This window comes from Anas acuta, chromosome 5 (assembly GCF_963932015.1).
Source record: "Anas acuta chromosome 5, bAnaAcu1.1, whole genome shotgun sequence".
Lineage (NCBI taxonomy): Eukaryota > Metazoa > Chordata > Aves > Anseriformes > Anatidae > Anas > Anas acuta.
This window is the reverse complement of record NC_088983.1, coordinates 49,518,741-49,537,216: the sequence shown is the minus strand read 5'-3', so window position 1 is coordinate 49,537,216 and position 18,476 is coordinate 49,518,741. Positions and strand designations below refer to the sequence as shown.

Genomic DNA, 18,476 nt, shown 5'->3' with positions numbered 1-18,476 from the left:
TTCACTGCTGATGTTAATAAATGCCCGCATTTGTTAATGCAGGGCTTCACATGACACAGAAGTTACGTTACCTTCCTGTCATTTGGGTGACAAAAACGAAGCTACCTGGCTTCATGTGAAAGCTGAAGCAGAATCAGAAAAACATGATTCCAGTTCCCTGGCTCTTAAATCCTGACCTCTAACCACTGCTACATTTTTTTCCTTTGCGATGCAATTGTGTAGATCGCTTACTTTGCATACAAAAACGAGGACCTCCTTCCTTTCACCTTCTGGTCTGTTCTAACATGTAGCTTGCAGATACTGCTGTATTTGTGTAGGTGGAAATGACAGCTGTGGCACCAGTGGAAGAGGGACCATCGTCAAATCTTTCAGGTTCTTCCTCTTGGGAAGGAACAGACAATGTCACAGTTCCTGTAATCTGATCCCGTGTAGCTATTTTTCCTTTTCCGATCAGGGTAAGGAGCTACACAGTTCTGCCACCTGGATAAGCAAATGGCATCCACAAGGCTCACTGCCCACTCAGTCCTACCACCTACGTTCAGCAGCACATCAGTTCTCCCAGGAAGGCATCTCCATTCAGAAGACTCCATACGGCCGACCTTCAGCCTTCCACAATGTACTGCCTGCACTGGGCTAACCTGATCGGTAACACAGCGCTAGAGAAAGCAGCACGAGTATACTGCAGCTCTCTGAACTCATCAATCATACTAAGTAATTTGAAGAGGCCACAGATGGTACACTCATACCCCCAGAATTGTTCCCCCTGAGACTCATTTCCTGTTCCTCACGAAAAATGCTAGAAAATAAAATACTCTCCCTTTGGATTCTACTGCTCTTCAAGGTTTCCCAGCTTGAGAAAGTAATAGGAATCCCTTTACTTTGCCAAACCTGTGGAGCCCAATGCAAATGACATCCCATTAGCATTTCTTACCATGCATTATTCTGCCTACAGGAGAACAATGCAAATGAAAATGAAGATGTTTTGACAGAAAAGGTGATGAGAAAGCCCATAGATTACACAGATATCCTGGCACCAGATGTGCTGTGAATTATACAAGACAAAAAAGAGACAATTTCTCTCTCGGAAAGATGATTTATTTGAATATCTTTTATAAAGTGTAAAACGCACACAGTTTACTAAGGTAATGGTCCATATCATTACAGCAATGCTATGATAAATCTTTTGCCTCCAGTTCCCACTGGCTGAAAACAGCATGTTTACTGCTAAACTCTGCATCCAACAAAGGGATTTGCACTGACAGTAAACAATTGATTACATCCGAGAGGGAAAAGTGGGAGAAGGGAGAATTTAGGGCTTGCTCTCACCCCAGCAATCTCACTGTTGACACAGGTCACGACTGCACTGCCAGGTACCCGAGGCTCTGACCTCAGCCCGGGCCATGCACCACTCGCATGGCGCACATCCTACCTTGTGCATGCCGCAGAGCAGACTTTGCCCAAACGCTTGCAGGCTCTCGAAGGATGGAGGCTGGTTTGCTCTGCACGTGTTCTTGCTCCTTGGAGCTGCACAGCAGCACGTGAGCTCTGGGCCAGCACAATGCCATCCTGATGCGGCTGTGCCAGGTGGTTTTCCTCTCAGCGAGGAGCACACCGTGAGGGCAGCCTGCAGCCAGACAGAGACCTCTCGGTGCCACCCTTACCCTTGTGGTGAGGTGGTTTAAGCTGCTACACATGGTATAACTCTGGGTCTGGTTTCACTCTTCATTGCACTGACAGAAATGACCAAAAAAAAATAAATAAAAATCACGTCAGGTATTTCAGAAAGGGCACTGCAGTGTGGGTCTGTAAAGTTTGACGCAGGACACACGCTAATTCGGTGCAAAACGTTATCCTGCACTTCAGCTCCGATAACTGCTACAGCAGCTCGCTTTACGGACGGGGAGCTGAGGCTGAAACACTTCACAGCTTTCAGTTTTGTTTTGTTTTTTCACTTTTATCCCGCGTTAAAGCCAGGACCATGACCAGGACCAGGACTACAGCGCCCGGCGTGCCCGCCCTGCCCCGCCCCAACAAGATGGCGGCGGGGCGGGAGCTGAGGCGCGGCGCCCGCCCCCGCTGAGGGCGCCAAGATGGCGGCGCTGCGTGAGGGGGAGTTCGCCGCCCTGCGGGGCCTGCTGAAGGTGAGCGGGCCGCGGGGCCGCCGCCACGGCGCTGCCGGGGGCCGTTCCCTGCCCGGCGGCGGCGGCTGAGCGCGTCCCGCTTTGCTCCCGGCAGGCGCCGTCGAAGGAGGCCGTGCGGCAGCTGTGCCAGGACTGCTTCTCCAGCCCGCCCGCCGGGCTCGGCCCGCTGGCGCAGCGCGCCTGCCCCGCCATCGCCGCCAGCCCCGAGGAGGCGGCGCAGGTAGGAGCCGTGGCCCCGGGTACGAGGTGGAGGCGAGCCGCGGGGGTGGAGGGGGCAGGGGGCTGCTCCTTGTCCGGGCTGGAGCCCCCTTCTCCCGTCTGCCTGTCCTGCAGCTGGTGGCCGCCCTGCACAGCCTCACCAGGCACGTCGTGTACCGCGGCTTGACGAGGGCGGAAGATGTCCTGGCGCTCTTTCCAGAAGACTTCCACCAAAACCTGAAGAACCTCCTAACTAAGATAATCCTGGAGAACGTGTGAGTGTTACCGGCCGCTTTCGGTTGGGAAGTTCAGGTGGGTTCGCCTGGTTTGCTACGTGGGTGCTTGGCAGCACGGGGTTTTGGTTCTGGCCGTGTTGGGCACGCTGCGGGCTGAGCCCATTGCTGATACCATTTTTTCCCTTCTTTTCACAGCTCTGCTTGGAGGAATGAAGCACAAGCAAGTCAGAGTAAGTAGCGTCTCACATTCTGATAAAATTAACGCTCCTGAGGTCATTTGAGCGAGCTTGGAGTTCAGCACTGTGCATCGCAGCATTTTCAGTGCAGCGCAGCACAAAGATAGCACCCTTTGCCTTAGATGAAGCTGTATGCTTGGGGCATCATTCAGCGTAGGAGAGGCCAGTAAGTTTGTATTCAGGTCTGTGCTAAATTGTTTCCAGTCCTCTAGCAATTTCACTTAATGCTCAAGCTGTTGCTACATTGCAGAATGCAGCCTGGATGGGGCAAGTATTTGCAGAACTTCTGAATATGAAGCACTCTGACCTCCCAATTCAGGTCTTTAAATGATGTCCATAGCCAACAACAATGAGCTGCAAAGCATACATTTGTATTGGGGAATGCCTTATCTGTGCACATTCAGTCACTTCTGTGCATTCTTTCTCTTCCAGATGTGGCACACTTGTAACTTGCTTTTTCCTCACCTTTCTAAAGCGTGATGTAGTTAAGCCGTGCAAATGTTATCAGTAGCATCAGTCAGTGAGTAACCTCCTAGTTAAGTGTTCCACACAGCTATACTTGTTTGTTTTTTCCCTTAAGAGGTTTTCTTTTCAGCCGTAGCACTTAGAAATGAGAGCTGATTCATAACGGGAGTACTCTGAGGTCTGCATAGATCCTCTTGGCCTTTCTCTTAGCCTGCAGATGAGATGATGTCCAAGAAGTAAACACTATAGCAAGACCCGGAAAACCACTGTCCCTCAAAAATCTTAATAGTATAAATGGTAGAAAATAGGGAGGGGGAGGAAACTATTGCATAATGCTAGTACAGTAAATACAGCAGCTGCTTAGTCTAAACATTGTTCTAGCGTTGCCAAGACACGCAGTGCTTTTTCCTGTATCCTTAACACTATCATGCCTTAGAGGAAATGAGAACAAGCATGACATGCCAGCGACACACGAGCTAGGTCTGCACAAAGGAGAAGCAAGGCTGGGTGTATGGCTCCTGGAGCTTTGCTTCGAGATGAAGTGTTTTTGTATTTATTAGATTTAGCCCTGTTGTAATTTATTTTTTTAAGAAATGATGGATTATTTTAATGTTATATTCATGAAATATCCAACACATCTTACACAGGGGCCAAGGCAGTGCTTTAAAGAACCAACATTCCAACTGATAGTTCTGTGTTAATCTGAAAATGTGGATGGTTTCCTGTCCCTCCAAGCTGCCAACAATCAATCTTTGCAAATTAACATACAAGACTAAACAGATGCATTTTATGTTGTTGCAAATACTGCCAAGTGCTGGTCCTGATGGACTGTAAACTGGAATTTCTTCCAAACACAAGAGCAAAGCAGCCAATTCTGCAGTGCCCCCTGGAGTTCTGAGGGGAGGAGGAGCCTTTCCCCTGATAAAGACAAATTCCTCTGAGCACCAGGAAGCAGAAGGAAGGCTTGGGATCACATGGGATCAGCCCTCAGGGAGGAAACTAGCACCTTATGGCATGCAGAATCCAGGCAGGCTGCAGTTGCCTGTTGGGACAGTTCTTTCTGCAGCACTCAGTACAGGTTTAGTCTTTGCTTCTTCATCCCCCTCTGATACCCTTAAATAGATACCAAACCTGACCGCCAGCAGTTATTTGCCAAGGCTTTGCAAAGATGCTCAAACTTAGCAAGCACCGCAGCTGAGATTTTAAACTGAGTTTAAGAATAAACGATCATCTCTCTACACATCTTTTATGGGGTTGGTCCAACCTTTCTTTCAGACTCATTTCAAAAGCCTGAGCTACACAGGAACAATGTTTCCCTGTGTGCCTGGTTCTCATTTGTTCTGACACAGTAGTTAAGCCTGCTAGCTGCAAATGCCTGTTTCAAACTGAGAGGGTTTGCCATTGTTCCCATGTCCCTAGTGTGGACTTCCTTCTAGTGAGAAGTTACTGGTTTGCCCAGGAAATTGGATGCTGCACTGTTGAACGCAAGAAGCGTAGCTCAGCTTTTACCAGAAAATAGAGTTAAAAAAGATGCGAGAGGTGTTGTGTGTCTTATAAATGCAACAGCTGCAAAGTGGGGATGACGAGGGTCTGTAGTGCAATGTGCAGTACTCCATTAAGTAGATGCCATCACCAGTGACTGTCCCCATCTCTTCTCAGCAAGGGCCAGCTGCACAAGTTTCCTGGCAGGGCAGCCAAGTTGGACCTGTTCCTTCCCATTGGAAGGCTGATGGAATTTGCAGCCCCAGCACTATGGTTGTCGATATTGCATCAGACTCCTGAATGATTTCTCTTATGCGAGATCTAACTAGGATGGAACCGAAACTACAATATTTTTAACAAATTGGCAGGACGTGTGAAGGTTCCGGTTTCCCAGTTCTGTACTGCTTGGTTTTTAAGAAGATTCCTACATGTTTTCTTGCCAGTTACAGAACAGAGTATAGCAGGTCCCACAGTAACTCATGATTAAACACTGAGTCTTGCAAGCAGGGTATGAAGAGGTGAAGATAACTTATTGCTCCCCTTCTTTTAGCTGCTCTGTGAATTTAGCTGTGCTTGTCTTGCGTTTTAGCATCCTTGCTTGTGATGATGGAGAATCCTGTTTGTTATTCCAGCGTCACGCGGAGGCCTTATTGACTGGCTTATTACAACATAAAAATGATGTGAAGCCAGGTAGTAGCACTACAGCCGTACATTTTTCACAGGGCCAGCAGGATTCTGTTAGCAGAGAGGCATGTGTATGGTGACAGGCACGGGTTCTGGAGGCATCGTGTGCTGCCAGGCCTAATTGATCCCTGTTTTTTAATCCCTCAGTCTCCTTGCCTCGGCTGGTCGACATGGACTGGAGGGTGGACATCAAGACATCGTCAGACACAATCAACAGAATGGCAGTCCCTACTTGCCTGCTGCAGTTAAAGGTAATGTCAGGACCTGTGCAGGACCAAAATAACTGAGTCCAACACCTGATTTACCAGTGGCAGCACAAAATAGTTTGGACAGGCATCTGGTGCTTGCTTACTGCCTGAAGGGTAGGAGCAGTGAGGCCCCTGAGCAATTCACAGACTTTCTCAGAGGTGACTTTGACATACAGCAGAACCTGGGAATGATCTCTGCAATGAAAGCCATGTTTTTGTGGTGAGGGAGAGATTTCTTTGCATGATGATGAGAGAAAGCAGCGTACTTGTGCCTAGCCACCATTGTTCTCTACAGAAAGAAAGATAAATTACAGGGAAGCCATTGGCCTTTAGTTCTAAGTCACTCAGCAGTATGTTTTAGTTGGGAGATGTCTTCTGATTACTAATAATTTCCATCACTGTCCCCGTCTGTCATTCGGGGAGTATAGCCAAAGTTAATGCTCATATTCTACAGAACTCTTGATTCCCCCAAACCAGTAAAAATGGGATGGGTAGGCTTCAGAGGAGGAGGAACAATTAATTTCTGTGTGTGGGATGTGATTACGTGTTGTGTGGGGTATCTGCTAAGATGCTTCTGATAGGGATGTGGCTTCCTGCCATGAGGCTCTTCAGAATTCCCCCACATTCACGGCTCAATGTGCTTACTGGCGCTCTGCTAAAGGGAGTGCACTCCACGGGTAAGGCTGACAGCAAGAAAATGGGCTCTGGGCTTCAGGATGGAGCTAGATGCCAAGTTTTTCTTAATCTGTCCATTAAGCACTGACTTTCCTAGTGGCACTGGAAAAAACATCAATGGATTTTTCATACACCTAACAACTGCGTTCCTGTTTTCAGATTCAGGAAGATGCTGCCTTATGTGGAAATAGTCCTGTTGTTTCTGCACTGACTGTGGAACTGAGTAAAGAAACACTGGACACTATGTTAGAAGGTCTAGGAAGGATCCGGGACCAACTTTCTGCTGTTGCAAACAAATGAATACCCAAGGACATGAACTCCAGCAACCAGGAAGGGAAGTATTCTACACCAACAGCTTTCCTACGTTGCAGCATTGTATAACACGGTTTGTTTTAACCCCCCCAAAAAAATCAATAATATTTTTGAGTTAATAAGATAGCTTTTGAAAAGCTAACACTTGCACATTCCTTTGGCCTGGTGCCAGAAAGTGTTTTCATACTGTTGTTGAACAAAAATTGGTCTGTATTTTGGAAAAGGATTTAAGGGCTCAGAGCTTGGTTTAATCACAAGGGTCGTAATTGGAAATAGCAAATAGCACTTGTTTCACTGGTTGCAGCTATCTCCCTGCCCTGAAATTAGGATCTAAAAGGCTCAAGCTGGTTAATGGGCTGCCTTCCAGCATTAGCAGACAAGGAGGGTACTTCCCTCTGGAATGTGCATGCACTGAGGTGCATGCTAGATGTAGCACTCTCTCCCTTTCAATGAAGCACAGCCATGCTGCAGACTGTTATTACAGGATAATGCTTTGAAATAGGGCAATTATGCTACAACACATTCCCTTCTGATCAGCTTCATAGCACCATTTGCAAAATGACTAGTCTGTACATCTTTAGCAGCAAGTAATTTCCTCCTTCTGTCTGAAAAGAATAAAGGAGTTCAGATAATTCATGTTTGGGTTTATTAGGCTTTGGGCTTTGCTTTCCCTGCAGAAAAAAACAGACTGGGAAAGTGAAGAATTGATGGCCTTTGTCTGAGATGTAGGAAACCTTTCTATGGCAATTGGTGCCTATATTTCCCCAAAGTGTTCTGATTATTTGTTTGTATAAATCTCCGTTTAATTAAAAAACGAACTGCTAATTGATTTTTGGAGTCCTTTTCTGCGTAGAAGAGATGTTGTCCTGGGTTATCTCAGCCTTTTTGTGATGGTGCCTGGTTTCTAGGCTGATGTAATGGATGTTCACTTTTGTTGCTGAAGAGGGATTCTTTAGTTCCTGTTCAAATGGATTCATCTTTTAAACTGTTTTCTATCCCATTTTAGTAACAGGGCACCTTTTAGCACACATATTAGCTCTGTGCTAGGTACAGATAACGACCCTGACCTAAACCTTTACTTCCCCATCTGTAAGCACAGAAAATGAACAAAATGCAGACTCACCTCTCTGATGATCTGGTGTAAGGCACCGAACTGGAACACTGTATCCAAATGCTTTGTTTGTGGTGAAGTCCCACCTTTCATAAAACATTTGGCTCTCCTTCAAGACAAAATATTATCTCTCGTGTTTGCAAACATGAAATCAAGTGGGATGTGTACATAAGCTACAATGTTTTGTTAATTATTTTTACACATCTCCCCACCGGCTAGAATACAGATGTAAATAAAGCCAGTGCTTTTAGAAGATTGAGGTAATACAGCTTGATGCACAAGCTGTATTAGGGTATTAGCCCTGTGTTAGGGTCCACTTAGCGAAGATCGTAACACTTGCACTGTCAGGATAACCCAGTAAACTTCCTATTTAACAGGGAAATCCAAAGGGACAAGACAGATACTCAAGAATCTGTTCCATAAGTTTCAAGCTATGGATGATGTTTATAACCGACTTCTTCAATCTTAGGAAGTTTTGTTGCTTTCCAGCGTAGCCTTAAAAATCTCAAATATATCAAGCTATTTATTTTAGAAGGTAGGAACAACTGAGGAGGTGAATAATGAGATGAAGCACTCGTAATATTAGAGGAGCAGAGGAGGTCAATACACAGGAAGACTTTGAGGTAAATCTTGAAGTTAAAGCCAAAATGGTGTAAGGACTAATGAAATAAAGAACTGATAGGTGCAGTCCTCGTACAAACCCATTACACAACTATAGAATAGCTGTGAAGAAAAGTCTTAGAACTGAAGAGGCTGTCCCAGTGTCTGATCAGCTCTATCTGCAGGTAGCTAAAAAGTGCTCATGGAGATTTAATAAAGGAGGCTCTCCGCTGAATCAGAGGTATGCCAAATATCTAATGACTTCAAGAGGTATTTCTCAAGTCATTCTGCAAGGAGATGCCAGTATTTTCTAGCTCAAGATGTAGGAGGCTACAAGAGAGCTTGCCTTCAAAGCTTTACATGAAGTGTTAGGCATTTTTTGCTGGTTCTTAGCACATTTGCGAAGAAGAGCTGAGACTTACCACTCAGAAAAAGATGTTTAAAATAAGAGAGGCTGAGTAGGATTGTCATTACCCAACCAGCAAGAGTAGTTCATTAAATGTTCCTAAAGTCCTAGTTATGGAGGTTGCTACACAGATAGAAAATAGCATGCCTGCTCTTCCAGGCAATTTGATTTTTTTCCATAACATGATTGCTCTCTTAAAACCATTTTTTTAGCCTCCCTCCACATACTGCTGATGGTTGGAAAGCTAGCCTAAATGTGTTCAGCGTGAGTTTATTACTGGCTTGTTCCTGTGCCAACACTTTCCTCTTTAGCTTAGTTCTCTTCCAGATTTCCCTTTTTCCCTTATGCTTAGAGACAGTGAAATTCCCCTGCTTTTGTGACAACTAAGCAGAGTAAGCTCTATTTTCTGTGCCTTTCAGCATCACACTGGCCATTGTGTACTTACAGTTTGCATCTCCCTTGGATGGGGTCACCACGATTGTTCATTTCTAGAGAAGTCTGGTCCAAGGGCATTAATAAAGAATGGAGCTGTCGTAAGTGAATCACCTGAGTGAACTCCTCCTCCTAGGAAAACCCAAGCTCTCATTGTGAAGTGGAGCGCAAAAACTCCAGTATTTGATGAGTAGAAAAACACCACCTACACATACACTGTTTGTCAAGTGAAAACTCAGTTACACCAAGCAAAGTAAAAATGAGTTATCTCTAAGAAAATTTCTCTTAGTGAGAAATTTGTTTGTAAAATACAAGTATGCACATTCAATTTAAATGGTAAACTCATAATTCAGACACTGTGTTGGACCTAGCTGTATCAAAGTCTTGGAAAAGCATTTGAAACATGAAATTCTACTTTCATAAAATTAAATTTTGCTTCTTCTTACCACAAAGTGACAAAAAAAAAATTATACATTAGGGCATTCAGGCTAAAAATTCTATAGATGATGTGGGTGAAAGCATGAAGAACATAAGAAAAAGGCCATCAGTTGTCGAAACTAGGAATCATAATGCTCTCTAAACAGTGTTTTAAAGTAGCAGAGGAATTTACAAGATTCATGATAGTTTGGTAAAGCTGTAATAGTTACTCTGTGTTTAAATTTTGGGTTCAACGTGTGAAATTTGCACATTTAAGCTCATCCCAAACTATCACCTATAAAGTTTTTGCTTTGTATTTAACTGAGGTGTTAGTCTTTCACTCTAAAACATTACTGGTAACACAATGGCACGTTTGGAGTTTTGTCTCTAGTGCAATATGTCAGTTTCACAACACGTTGGGTATCTCATTATTTCACTGGAGATAACAGTTTATATTTAACAATATAAGACAGGCCCCCTGACCAGATAAGGGCTGAAACAGGCCTTTTTGATAACAGATCTGAGAGAGATCTCTTGTTAAACGAACTCTTTCAAATATCACAGAAGCTGTGCTTAATGTCAGTTCTTGGTATTAGGAACAACATATTTATTTAGCAGCATCATTTCCTCAGCTGCTTTATGACTGTAGTAATTCTGAGTCCTAATAATTTTGTTTACAGGCTAAAGAATATTTCAATAAAAACAACAGCAAAAACCCTACAAAAGTAATTTTGTACATAAGTACAAAAGTTAATGCTTATGCTAATCTTTACCACATATTCCTTACAAGATTAATCTCACTAAGCTGTAGGGAGTAAACGTAGGTGCACAAGGTTGTAGTAAATCAGTAGTAGCACGGGAAATCCCACCTCCCCAGTTCCTTTTCTAACTTCTCGACCCCTTGTTGGTTTGCCACTTTCCAACACCCACATCAGGAGCATCACTGCACGAGCACAGTCCTGCAGCATTACAGCAGAAGACCTGCGTTTCCCCCGCCGCCCCAGCATCCAGTAATCTTGCCCAGCCTTTTCAAACAACTCTAACATTTTGCATCCATCAGGCCCCCTGCTTACGGGCACTACACCCGCATCACAACATTGGTGAGTAAAACCTCGCAAACCTCAGCAAAGGGACTTCTGTAGAAAGCCTGATGAGAACATGTTCATGAATTTTGGAGTTACACCCCAAAATCCATAGATATCCATTCAAGCCTCATGGTAGGCACCAGTTTTTGAAGCGACACACAACAATGAAAACTGAGGTGTTTGTTTTACCGTGACTAGGCAGCAACCAGATCATCTGCTGTAGCTATTGTTGTTTTCCTGTGCTCCAAAGGGCAGTCACTGTGCAGCGCTTGCCATTTTAAACGTTTGAGAAACACCTTCTGCTACAAGCTCAGCCTTTGACAAAGAAAAGAGGGAGAATGAAAGGAAGGACACAAAACTTTGCTGGACGCATAGACGCCTTTTTCCCAGCAGATGGCGAGCTTGGTCTCCCCTCGCTGTCCCACAGCAGTTCCCGCAGGCAGCAGCAGCCTGTGCTGGGAGCAATCGGTGCCTGCAACAGCCCCGACAGAGCCATTTGCTCCAGCAGCAAAACAGAGGCGACAGGGATATCAGGCACAGGTTAGCAAAAGGTCTGTCATCTGCTACCACCGCTGCGGGGGGAGGCAGCAGAGCACGCTCCATGGGATGCCAGCAGAGCAGAGCACGCTCCATGGGATGCCAGCAGGCGATGGTTCCCTGCAGCACACCAGTCATTTATCACAAAGAAGCAGGAATCCTTCCTTTTTTTTTTTTTTTAAAGCCAGGTTAGATGCAAATTCCTCCAGGGACAGGTTTGGCACCACAAGGAAAAGATAAGTGTTGTATCTAAAGAGACGCTGACAACTTGGAATATGTCAGAGCTGGCCCAGCTCAAACAGTGCCAGTTCTGTCGCTAAATGGCAGCAAAGAGTGCTGCAAAAACCATGTCTGGAGAAGGAGGTCAGATGAGGGGCTGTGGGGAGAGCTCCTTCACACCCAGGCATGTTGCAGACCATTTTTGAATCCTGTACTGTACTGAGCACAATGAATGGTGTCCTACACAGCTGATGTCTGTTCTCTGTGTATGTGCACATTTTCCTGATGTTTCTTCACCTTGCTTTTGCTGCTGGTGTTAACACAAGGCTGGGGACAACAGTATCTCCCTCCCCAAAAGGCATCAAGGCATCGTCTGGCTGGTTGGAGAGGAGGTGCTAAAGCACACCAGCAACACTGACTCACCAAAAGTGCTGTCAAATGCCCCAAGTAACCACCCGGAGCAGAGACAATTAACCAGAATCTCATTCCCCTCCTTTTTCTCTCCTAGTTACTGCTGTTGCAAGGCTTGGAACAATTGTAGGTATAGCTTTTTTTCCCTCCAAGGAAGACACGATTTTTCAAGTTGACAGCGTCCCTTTATGCTGATGAGATAGTGAAGGTTCAGCGCCAGCTAGCAGCAGAAATATAATAGCATCCATTAGAGCTGTTAGCCAGAGTCTGCCAGTGCTTCTGTTTGTAATTTAGAGTGTTATAACTCAGCCATGCAAATAAGATGCAGGCAAAACTTTACATTGGAAATCCGGGCCTGGCAGCAGGCTTTCTAGTTCCTCACAAAAAAAATAAATATCGAATTTGCTTTGACGCTCTGGACCACGCTGTAAGAATGAGATAAGAAACCTAAATGAGAAGGCTGCAGTACACCCCCGCCTGGCCTTTGCACTGACAGGGAATCGGGCTAATTGGCAACGCTGACGTCTTTACAACTCCATCAGTGCCTGTAGCTCCAGAGGTGTCCGAGCCCCCATTCTGTACCTGGAAGACTTGAGGCAAATTTCATCGCCGCTTCCACACAAAGCGCTGTACAAGTCAGCACGGCGTGCTGAGCCCTGCCTCTGCTCTGCACAGCTCAGCCTGGATAATAAAGTTCACTTGCAGATTTAGGAGCAGAATCAGCGTGTTACGCGCTGTCAGAAGTACTTTGCTTCCCGAGCACTTTGTGGGATTTAGGCCTCAGAGCCTCACTCCCAGGCCTGTTTCTGCAGTCCCCTCATTTATCTGCCCACAAAGACACTTGACCCTCACTTTTGATTATTTTTGGGGAAAATCCACTAATAACACTCCCTGTTAGTCCATGCTCTGCTAAACCAGAAAGGCAGAAAGTCATGGAAAATCTAAAAGTTTGACTTGGATGTCAACAGACAGCTGAAGGCATCTGTGCAGACGTGTCTGCTGACAAGTAAATAATCAGAAGATCAGAATGAAATGAAAGAAACACAAAACCACCACTGAGTGCACTGCATAACATGAAGCTGAAACGTGGATTTAAAGGATTTAAAGACAACTTTTTTTTTTCCCCCCTCTCTGAAAAGGACGGCATGAAAGCACCCTTGACCATCTGTCTCTCGGAATGCTTTCCTCTGCCTGGGCACAGATGGCAAACTTCAAACATCACCATCACTCGTCTGCAACATCAGCCCTGTAAGCAATCTTATTTACCGTTTCTATCCATCGCTTTCCAGTGACCTCGTTTCTCATTTTGGTGCCAACTTCGAAGTTCCTGGCTAATATGCAAGGCACTGAAACAGCCATGTTCAAAGCCGCCCTTGTGGGTGTGGTGACAGCTCCCAGGAAAGCAAAGACCCTGGAAGTGAAATGAAAGCTGTGCACGTTTTTACCTTGTCCTCAGGCAAGAAACAAATTAAAAACCTATCCTATGCTTAAAAAAAAGAAATAAAAGCAAACCTAAGTAAAAAATCTAACCAAGGTGCAACTGTCATCCTCTCTTCCGTCCCAGTCTGCCCAGCACCTCTTGAGACCGCAGGTTCTGTGAGGCAGAGACCTCGCCTTCAGAGCGTGCCGCTGCTGCCCCCAGCACTGCCATCAATAACAACACGGATCCCGCCTGTTGTTTGTGATGCATCAACACGACAGTTTAGTTATTTCAGGATCAGATTTCAGGCTTGCTCGTTGCTTGACACAGCAGTGGTCTTTTATCTTTTGCTAGATAAGTAAGACAGATCTGTGCAGTGTAATGGATGGATTGAGTCCCCAGAGACAGCTCGCGGAGCTGCAGCCCCATTTTCAGAGGCATGGAGCCCTTTGCTTGGAACTTCAGATGCTGCTGACAGACTTGCGATAACCCTCCCTCTGGGCTCACCCAGCCTGCAGGGATGAAGGGATCCCAGGACTATTCCCAACAAGAGAAGTAATTCGTGTACTTCTTCTTCCCCAACGTTTCCAACAAATCTTTCTGTATCAGAACGCACTGTCATCCTCCACTCCAGAGCAGACCGCACTCTGGCACTGAAAGGACATCATCCCATTTCGAGAATTCAATAATAATAAATGGAAAGTGCCAACATTCAAAATTAAAAAAAAATAATACACAGACTCTCCTAACGCCTCCGTTGAAGCAATGAAAAGAGCTATGAAGTCTGCTAGTGACTGAAAATGAACTCGACTTCCAGGTGATGAATTCAATTTATTGGTAATTCTCCAAAGAGAGGGAAATAGCTTTGGGGATGATGACTGCATACAAAATAAACACCCTGGTCACTAATGATACTCATCGTTAAGCAGAGGCAGCTTAACATTAGCAGGGTTTGGGGAGGGAGCACCATCTAGCATAGGGCTGGTTCTGATGGCAGGCATGGCTGCAGCTCCGGCTCTCAGCCTGGTTTTGCTCAGAGCTGTGCACGAGGGAACAGAGAGGGCCCAGGGGAGCAGCTGCAGCTCCCCAGGCACGGCAGCGGTGTGCAGTGCTGGGCCCGGCCTTCATGCAGGACCTGGGGACTTGCTGTCACCTCTGGGGCCCCAGGAAAACTGCAGAGGGCAGCCTCGGTGGTAGTGGAAGTGCAGACTTCTGAGCTGCCTGCCTGTCTGTGCAAAGGCTCACCTGATCTCTGTCTCCTGCCTAGCAGGTAGGAAGCCAGTCACACCTGTTTTAGGGGAGATGGGATAATTAACCAATCTGCTTGGTATTAAGCCTCTTGAAGTGTGTAGGCAAAGGGACTTACAAGAGTGCTGAGCATACTGCCAAGAAAAAGATGTCAATGCCAGAGCATTGTGTTCCCTATGACAGCGCAGGCAGCAGAAATTATTTTCTGCTGCCTACAAAGAAAACAGTGTTTTACAGAATTTATCACTCTCCCCGGTTCCTTAGAAGCACAGCACCACACAGCTTTGAAAATACAACAGGCTTTGACTCCTGAACTTAAACCTAAATCATTATTACAATGCTCTTCAAAGGAGTCGTGTCCTGCTGGGGTTTATAGCTGAGAGCAAGTCTTCACCTCTCCCTGACCCACTTTACAAGTTTGTCCTTCCACCTCATTCATATGGAAAAGCTTCAGAAGGAAGCTGTGAATAGAGGCCACAGCGAAGGAACAGCACATTTGTTTGTTTCGGAAGAGGCCCCGTTTGCCTCATCTCGCTTTCAGACCTTCCAGGTAAGCTGGCAGCTGCTTTCAGCAAGCAGCAGTCACCAAGATGGTTCCCCCGAATACAGCCCCTGCTCTTCTCCCTGCCTCCAGTGCTTTTTGTGCTTTAGCCTTGCCTCTCCTTTCACTCGTCTGTGACTGGGGAGATGAATTGGCTGGGTTGTAAGAAATTTCGTGTATTTGAATTCCCGCAGTACTCCTGCCTGTGATGCATGTGCCCCTGCAGAGCAGGGGGGCTGTGGTGCCTCCGAGTGCTCTGAGCCTGGATGATCCAAGGTTGACTCATGGACACAAATTTCATCCACACAGCTAGGTCCTTGTTGCCCAGGGTGGTTCGGTTGGAGCTGCCTGGTTTTCCAGCCCTTGCTGTGGGATTTGCTACAGGATTAATCTGTCCTGGAGGGCAGTACAGCTTGGGCAGGCCTTTAGGAGGGGCCTGCAGAGCCTGCAGATCCAGCAGCACCTCAGTGGTGGAGAAGAGCAGGGAAATAAATATAGACTTCTTTTTTTTCTTCTTGTAGTCAACCAGGGACCTCATGATTGCCATTTATTGCCTTATTAACCCACTTTTATTACTGCATTTACGATGTTTGGAAATCCCACACCTGACGGAGAAAGGCCTGCAATGAACCAGCTATGCTCAGGTGTTGTCCTTCATTAGGGCCGGCCCACAGAGAGGTTTACGGGTCCATTGCTATCCCCTCGAGATCTATCGTGTCTCGACTTGGGCAGAAAATGTCACAAACCTTTTTTTAAAACCCTGAAACAGCCCCTCAGACTGCTGCTGCCTCTCACATCTTTGGGAGCACCCCAAGCACACCACAGCACAGACCAAGCCGCCCCCTGCCATGTTGCGAGCACCTCTGGCCTACAGCACACTGCTCTTTCAAAGCACGTCCACGGATTGCTAACACCTGGCCAAAATTAGACTTCGCAAAACCTTTGGCTTGGAGGATCGATACCTATAGATCACCAGAAAGAACACAGCTTGCATTGAAAATATCCCCACTAATCCTAGCCTGCCCCCGAAAGGTCAGACCCCCCGAGGCAGGCAGTGCTGGGCGCACACGGGACGTGTCTGTGCCCACGGTTTCGGTGCCTGGGTCACTCAGCCCTGCCTCCAGCTGGTGCAGCAGCAGCACCAACTGGGCGGCAGCTCAGAGAGGAGCTTTTGACGCCAGGCAGTGCTTTAAATCGTCGGTCGGTGTTTGCAATTCAGTGGGCTGTAAGCAGGAAGGTCTCCAGATAAGACCATTAACTGCTGCATAAGGGCTTTTGTGCCTAGCTCCTAGTTGGCAACAAAATTGTGCTGATTCTGATGCAACAAGCTTTAATCCTGTTACGTTATCGACTGGATATTGCTGGGTTTAAACATTCCCACTAGACACAATGTCCTTGAAAACTCATTGTCTCGCTAATTCCCAGCGTTTCACTTGAAAGCATAATCCTAAATATCACAGCAACCAATGGCCACGGCACCCTGCATCCACCCTGGGACCTTGTTCTGTCTGGTATTTCCTACATGACCGCAATCCACCGATCCAGCCTCAGCAGCGCTGCTAAGAGACCCAGCACGGCGCTGCTGAAGCTGGATGATGGATCACCCTAAAACCACACACCCTGACAGTCGGGGAGGCAACCAGGGAAGAAATACCTCAGGAAAGGGAAAGTCTTTCAGAGGAGCAGTAAGAAGGAGAGGGCACAGCAGCCACTGTCATGCACCTGAGTTTGATTGCAAACCGGGACTCCTCGTGGGTGACTCCTTCAAGAGCAACGTCAGCCCAGGGCTTTGAGCTCCCCAAAACCTCCCGGTTCAGCCACTCAGTCCACTACATTTAAGCAAGCGTCCACATCAGCGCATTTTGGGAGTGTGATAAGCACATCACTGCAGCGGCACGGCGTAAGGGGAACAAAGAACTAAAGCAGGAACAACAGCACCCAAAGATTCTTTCTGTAAGACAAAGGAAAGGAAAGGAATGAAAAGTAACTCACGGTGTTTTCAGAAGAGGGAGCCAGAGAGAATCGGACAGCCCGGGAAGACACTTTTGTCTCTCAAAATGAGCTGCCTCTGCCATGCCTCAGTCAGACAGGACCTGGTTGGGTTGGAAGTGCCAGGTGAGGCCGTGCTGTGCCTCCTGAATGGCCAGGGCTGATGTGTCTCACCGCATGCTGTGTTTTAATACGATTTAATAGAAAATTTAATAGAAAAGGATTCACAGGAGGTGAACCCACTCCAAGCACCCACACTGCGAGTTTCCCAGCCCCAAACCCTGAGCTGTTCACAACCAGCATCCACCCCAGCAGCCAGCTGGGCTCCGAGCTCTGCAGCGCTCAGGACAAGATGCAGTTTGCGTGCAAGCCACCGAGCCCCTGTTGCAGCAGCAGCTTGCACAAACAAGCTCCTTGAGTATGCCAGGGAGTCAGCTCTCACACCAACATTTTGCCTTGCACTCTCTGTCCCCTGCTGAAGATCTGCAGCTCTGTGAGTCTCCTCCAGCTCTCCTGCCCTGCAGGTGAGCAGCAGCCTGAAGCGACAACTGGCTCAGCCCAGGGCAAGGATCACCACCTCTGCGAGCAGATCCCCGCGGCTTTTGGTGCCTTCAACTTTATCAGGAGGAGCCAGGGAACATCAAATGTGATGGCAGCAGCATGAGTGGGCAGCAAAGGGCAGCAAAAGCACAGAAAGGTTTTGGGGAATCTGGGATGGAGAGGTCAGCGTCTGGTATGTAAAACAGCCAATTTCAAGATTAACTCCCATGGGATGCGAGAGGCCTCACAATTAGCTCCAATGCTTGCCTCAGGCTCATCAGCCAATTTTCTCATCTGCTCCTGCACCCACACACTGTGCAGTCCCCGTTGCTTAGAAAACGCAGCAGGGGGGCGGAGGAGAGAGGCCTGCCCCGGTCACACACATTCTGCTCCAGGGGACAGCACCTGACCTGAAGGGGATGGGGAGCCTGGATGTAAATACCTGGTCGGCTCAACCATTCCCAGCTTTGTGCATAAATTACACGTACAGAGCAAAGGTACTTGCAGGTCTCGGATTCACAGCCCTGTAATTTTGGCTCTGCAGAGAAGACTGAGCATGGCAAACTTCAGCGACAGAGCAGAAGGAACAGATATGCTTCTGAGCTGGTCAGCAGCAGGGACTGGTGCTGGGGTTTTCAGCTCCGCCTGCAGGAGCTCCCAGCAGTCAGGCACCCAAACAGGACCCCACTGACCTCTTTGGTCAACTTGAAAGCAGTAAACATGTATTTCCCCTTCTGCCACCTCACTTTACATTGCTCTTTTGTATGTGCTTAACTGTGAAAGGGTTAACGTGGAGGAAGAAGTCCCCCGATACCCTCCTTTGAATGTGATGGAAATGTCGAG

The 18,476-nt window shown here is 46.9% G+C and overlaps 1 protein-coding gene across 1 annotated transcript; it reads left to right on the top strand.

The window, feature by feature from the left end:
* Nucleotides 1-1,984: 1,984 nt before the first annotated feature.
* Nucleotides 1,985-7,506, top strand: COMMD9 (COMM domain containing 9). Its single transcript, XM_068684678.1, has 6 exons — nucleotides 1,985-2,141; nucleotides 2,236-2,361; nucleotides 2,475-2,614; nucleotides 2,771-2,805; nucleotides 5,590-5,693; nucleotides 6,525-7,506. Exons 1-6 carry the CDS (start codon nucleotides 2,091-2,093, stop codon nucleotides 6,663-6,665), a joined length of 597 nt encoding a protein of 198 aa, XP_068540779.1. The 5' UTR covers nucleotides 1,985-2,090; the 3' UTR covers nucleotides 6,666-7,506.
* The last annotated feature ends 10,970 nt before the right edge of the window (nucleotides 7,507-18,476 follow it).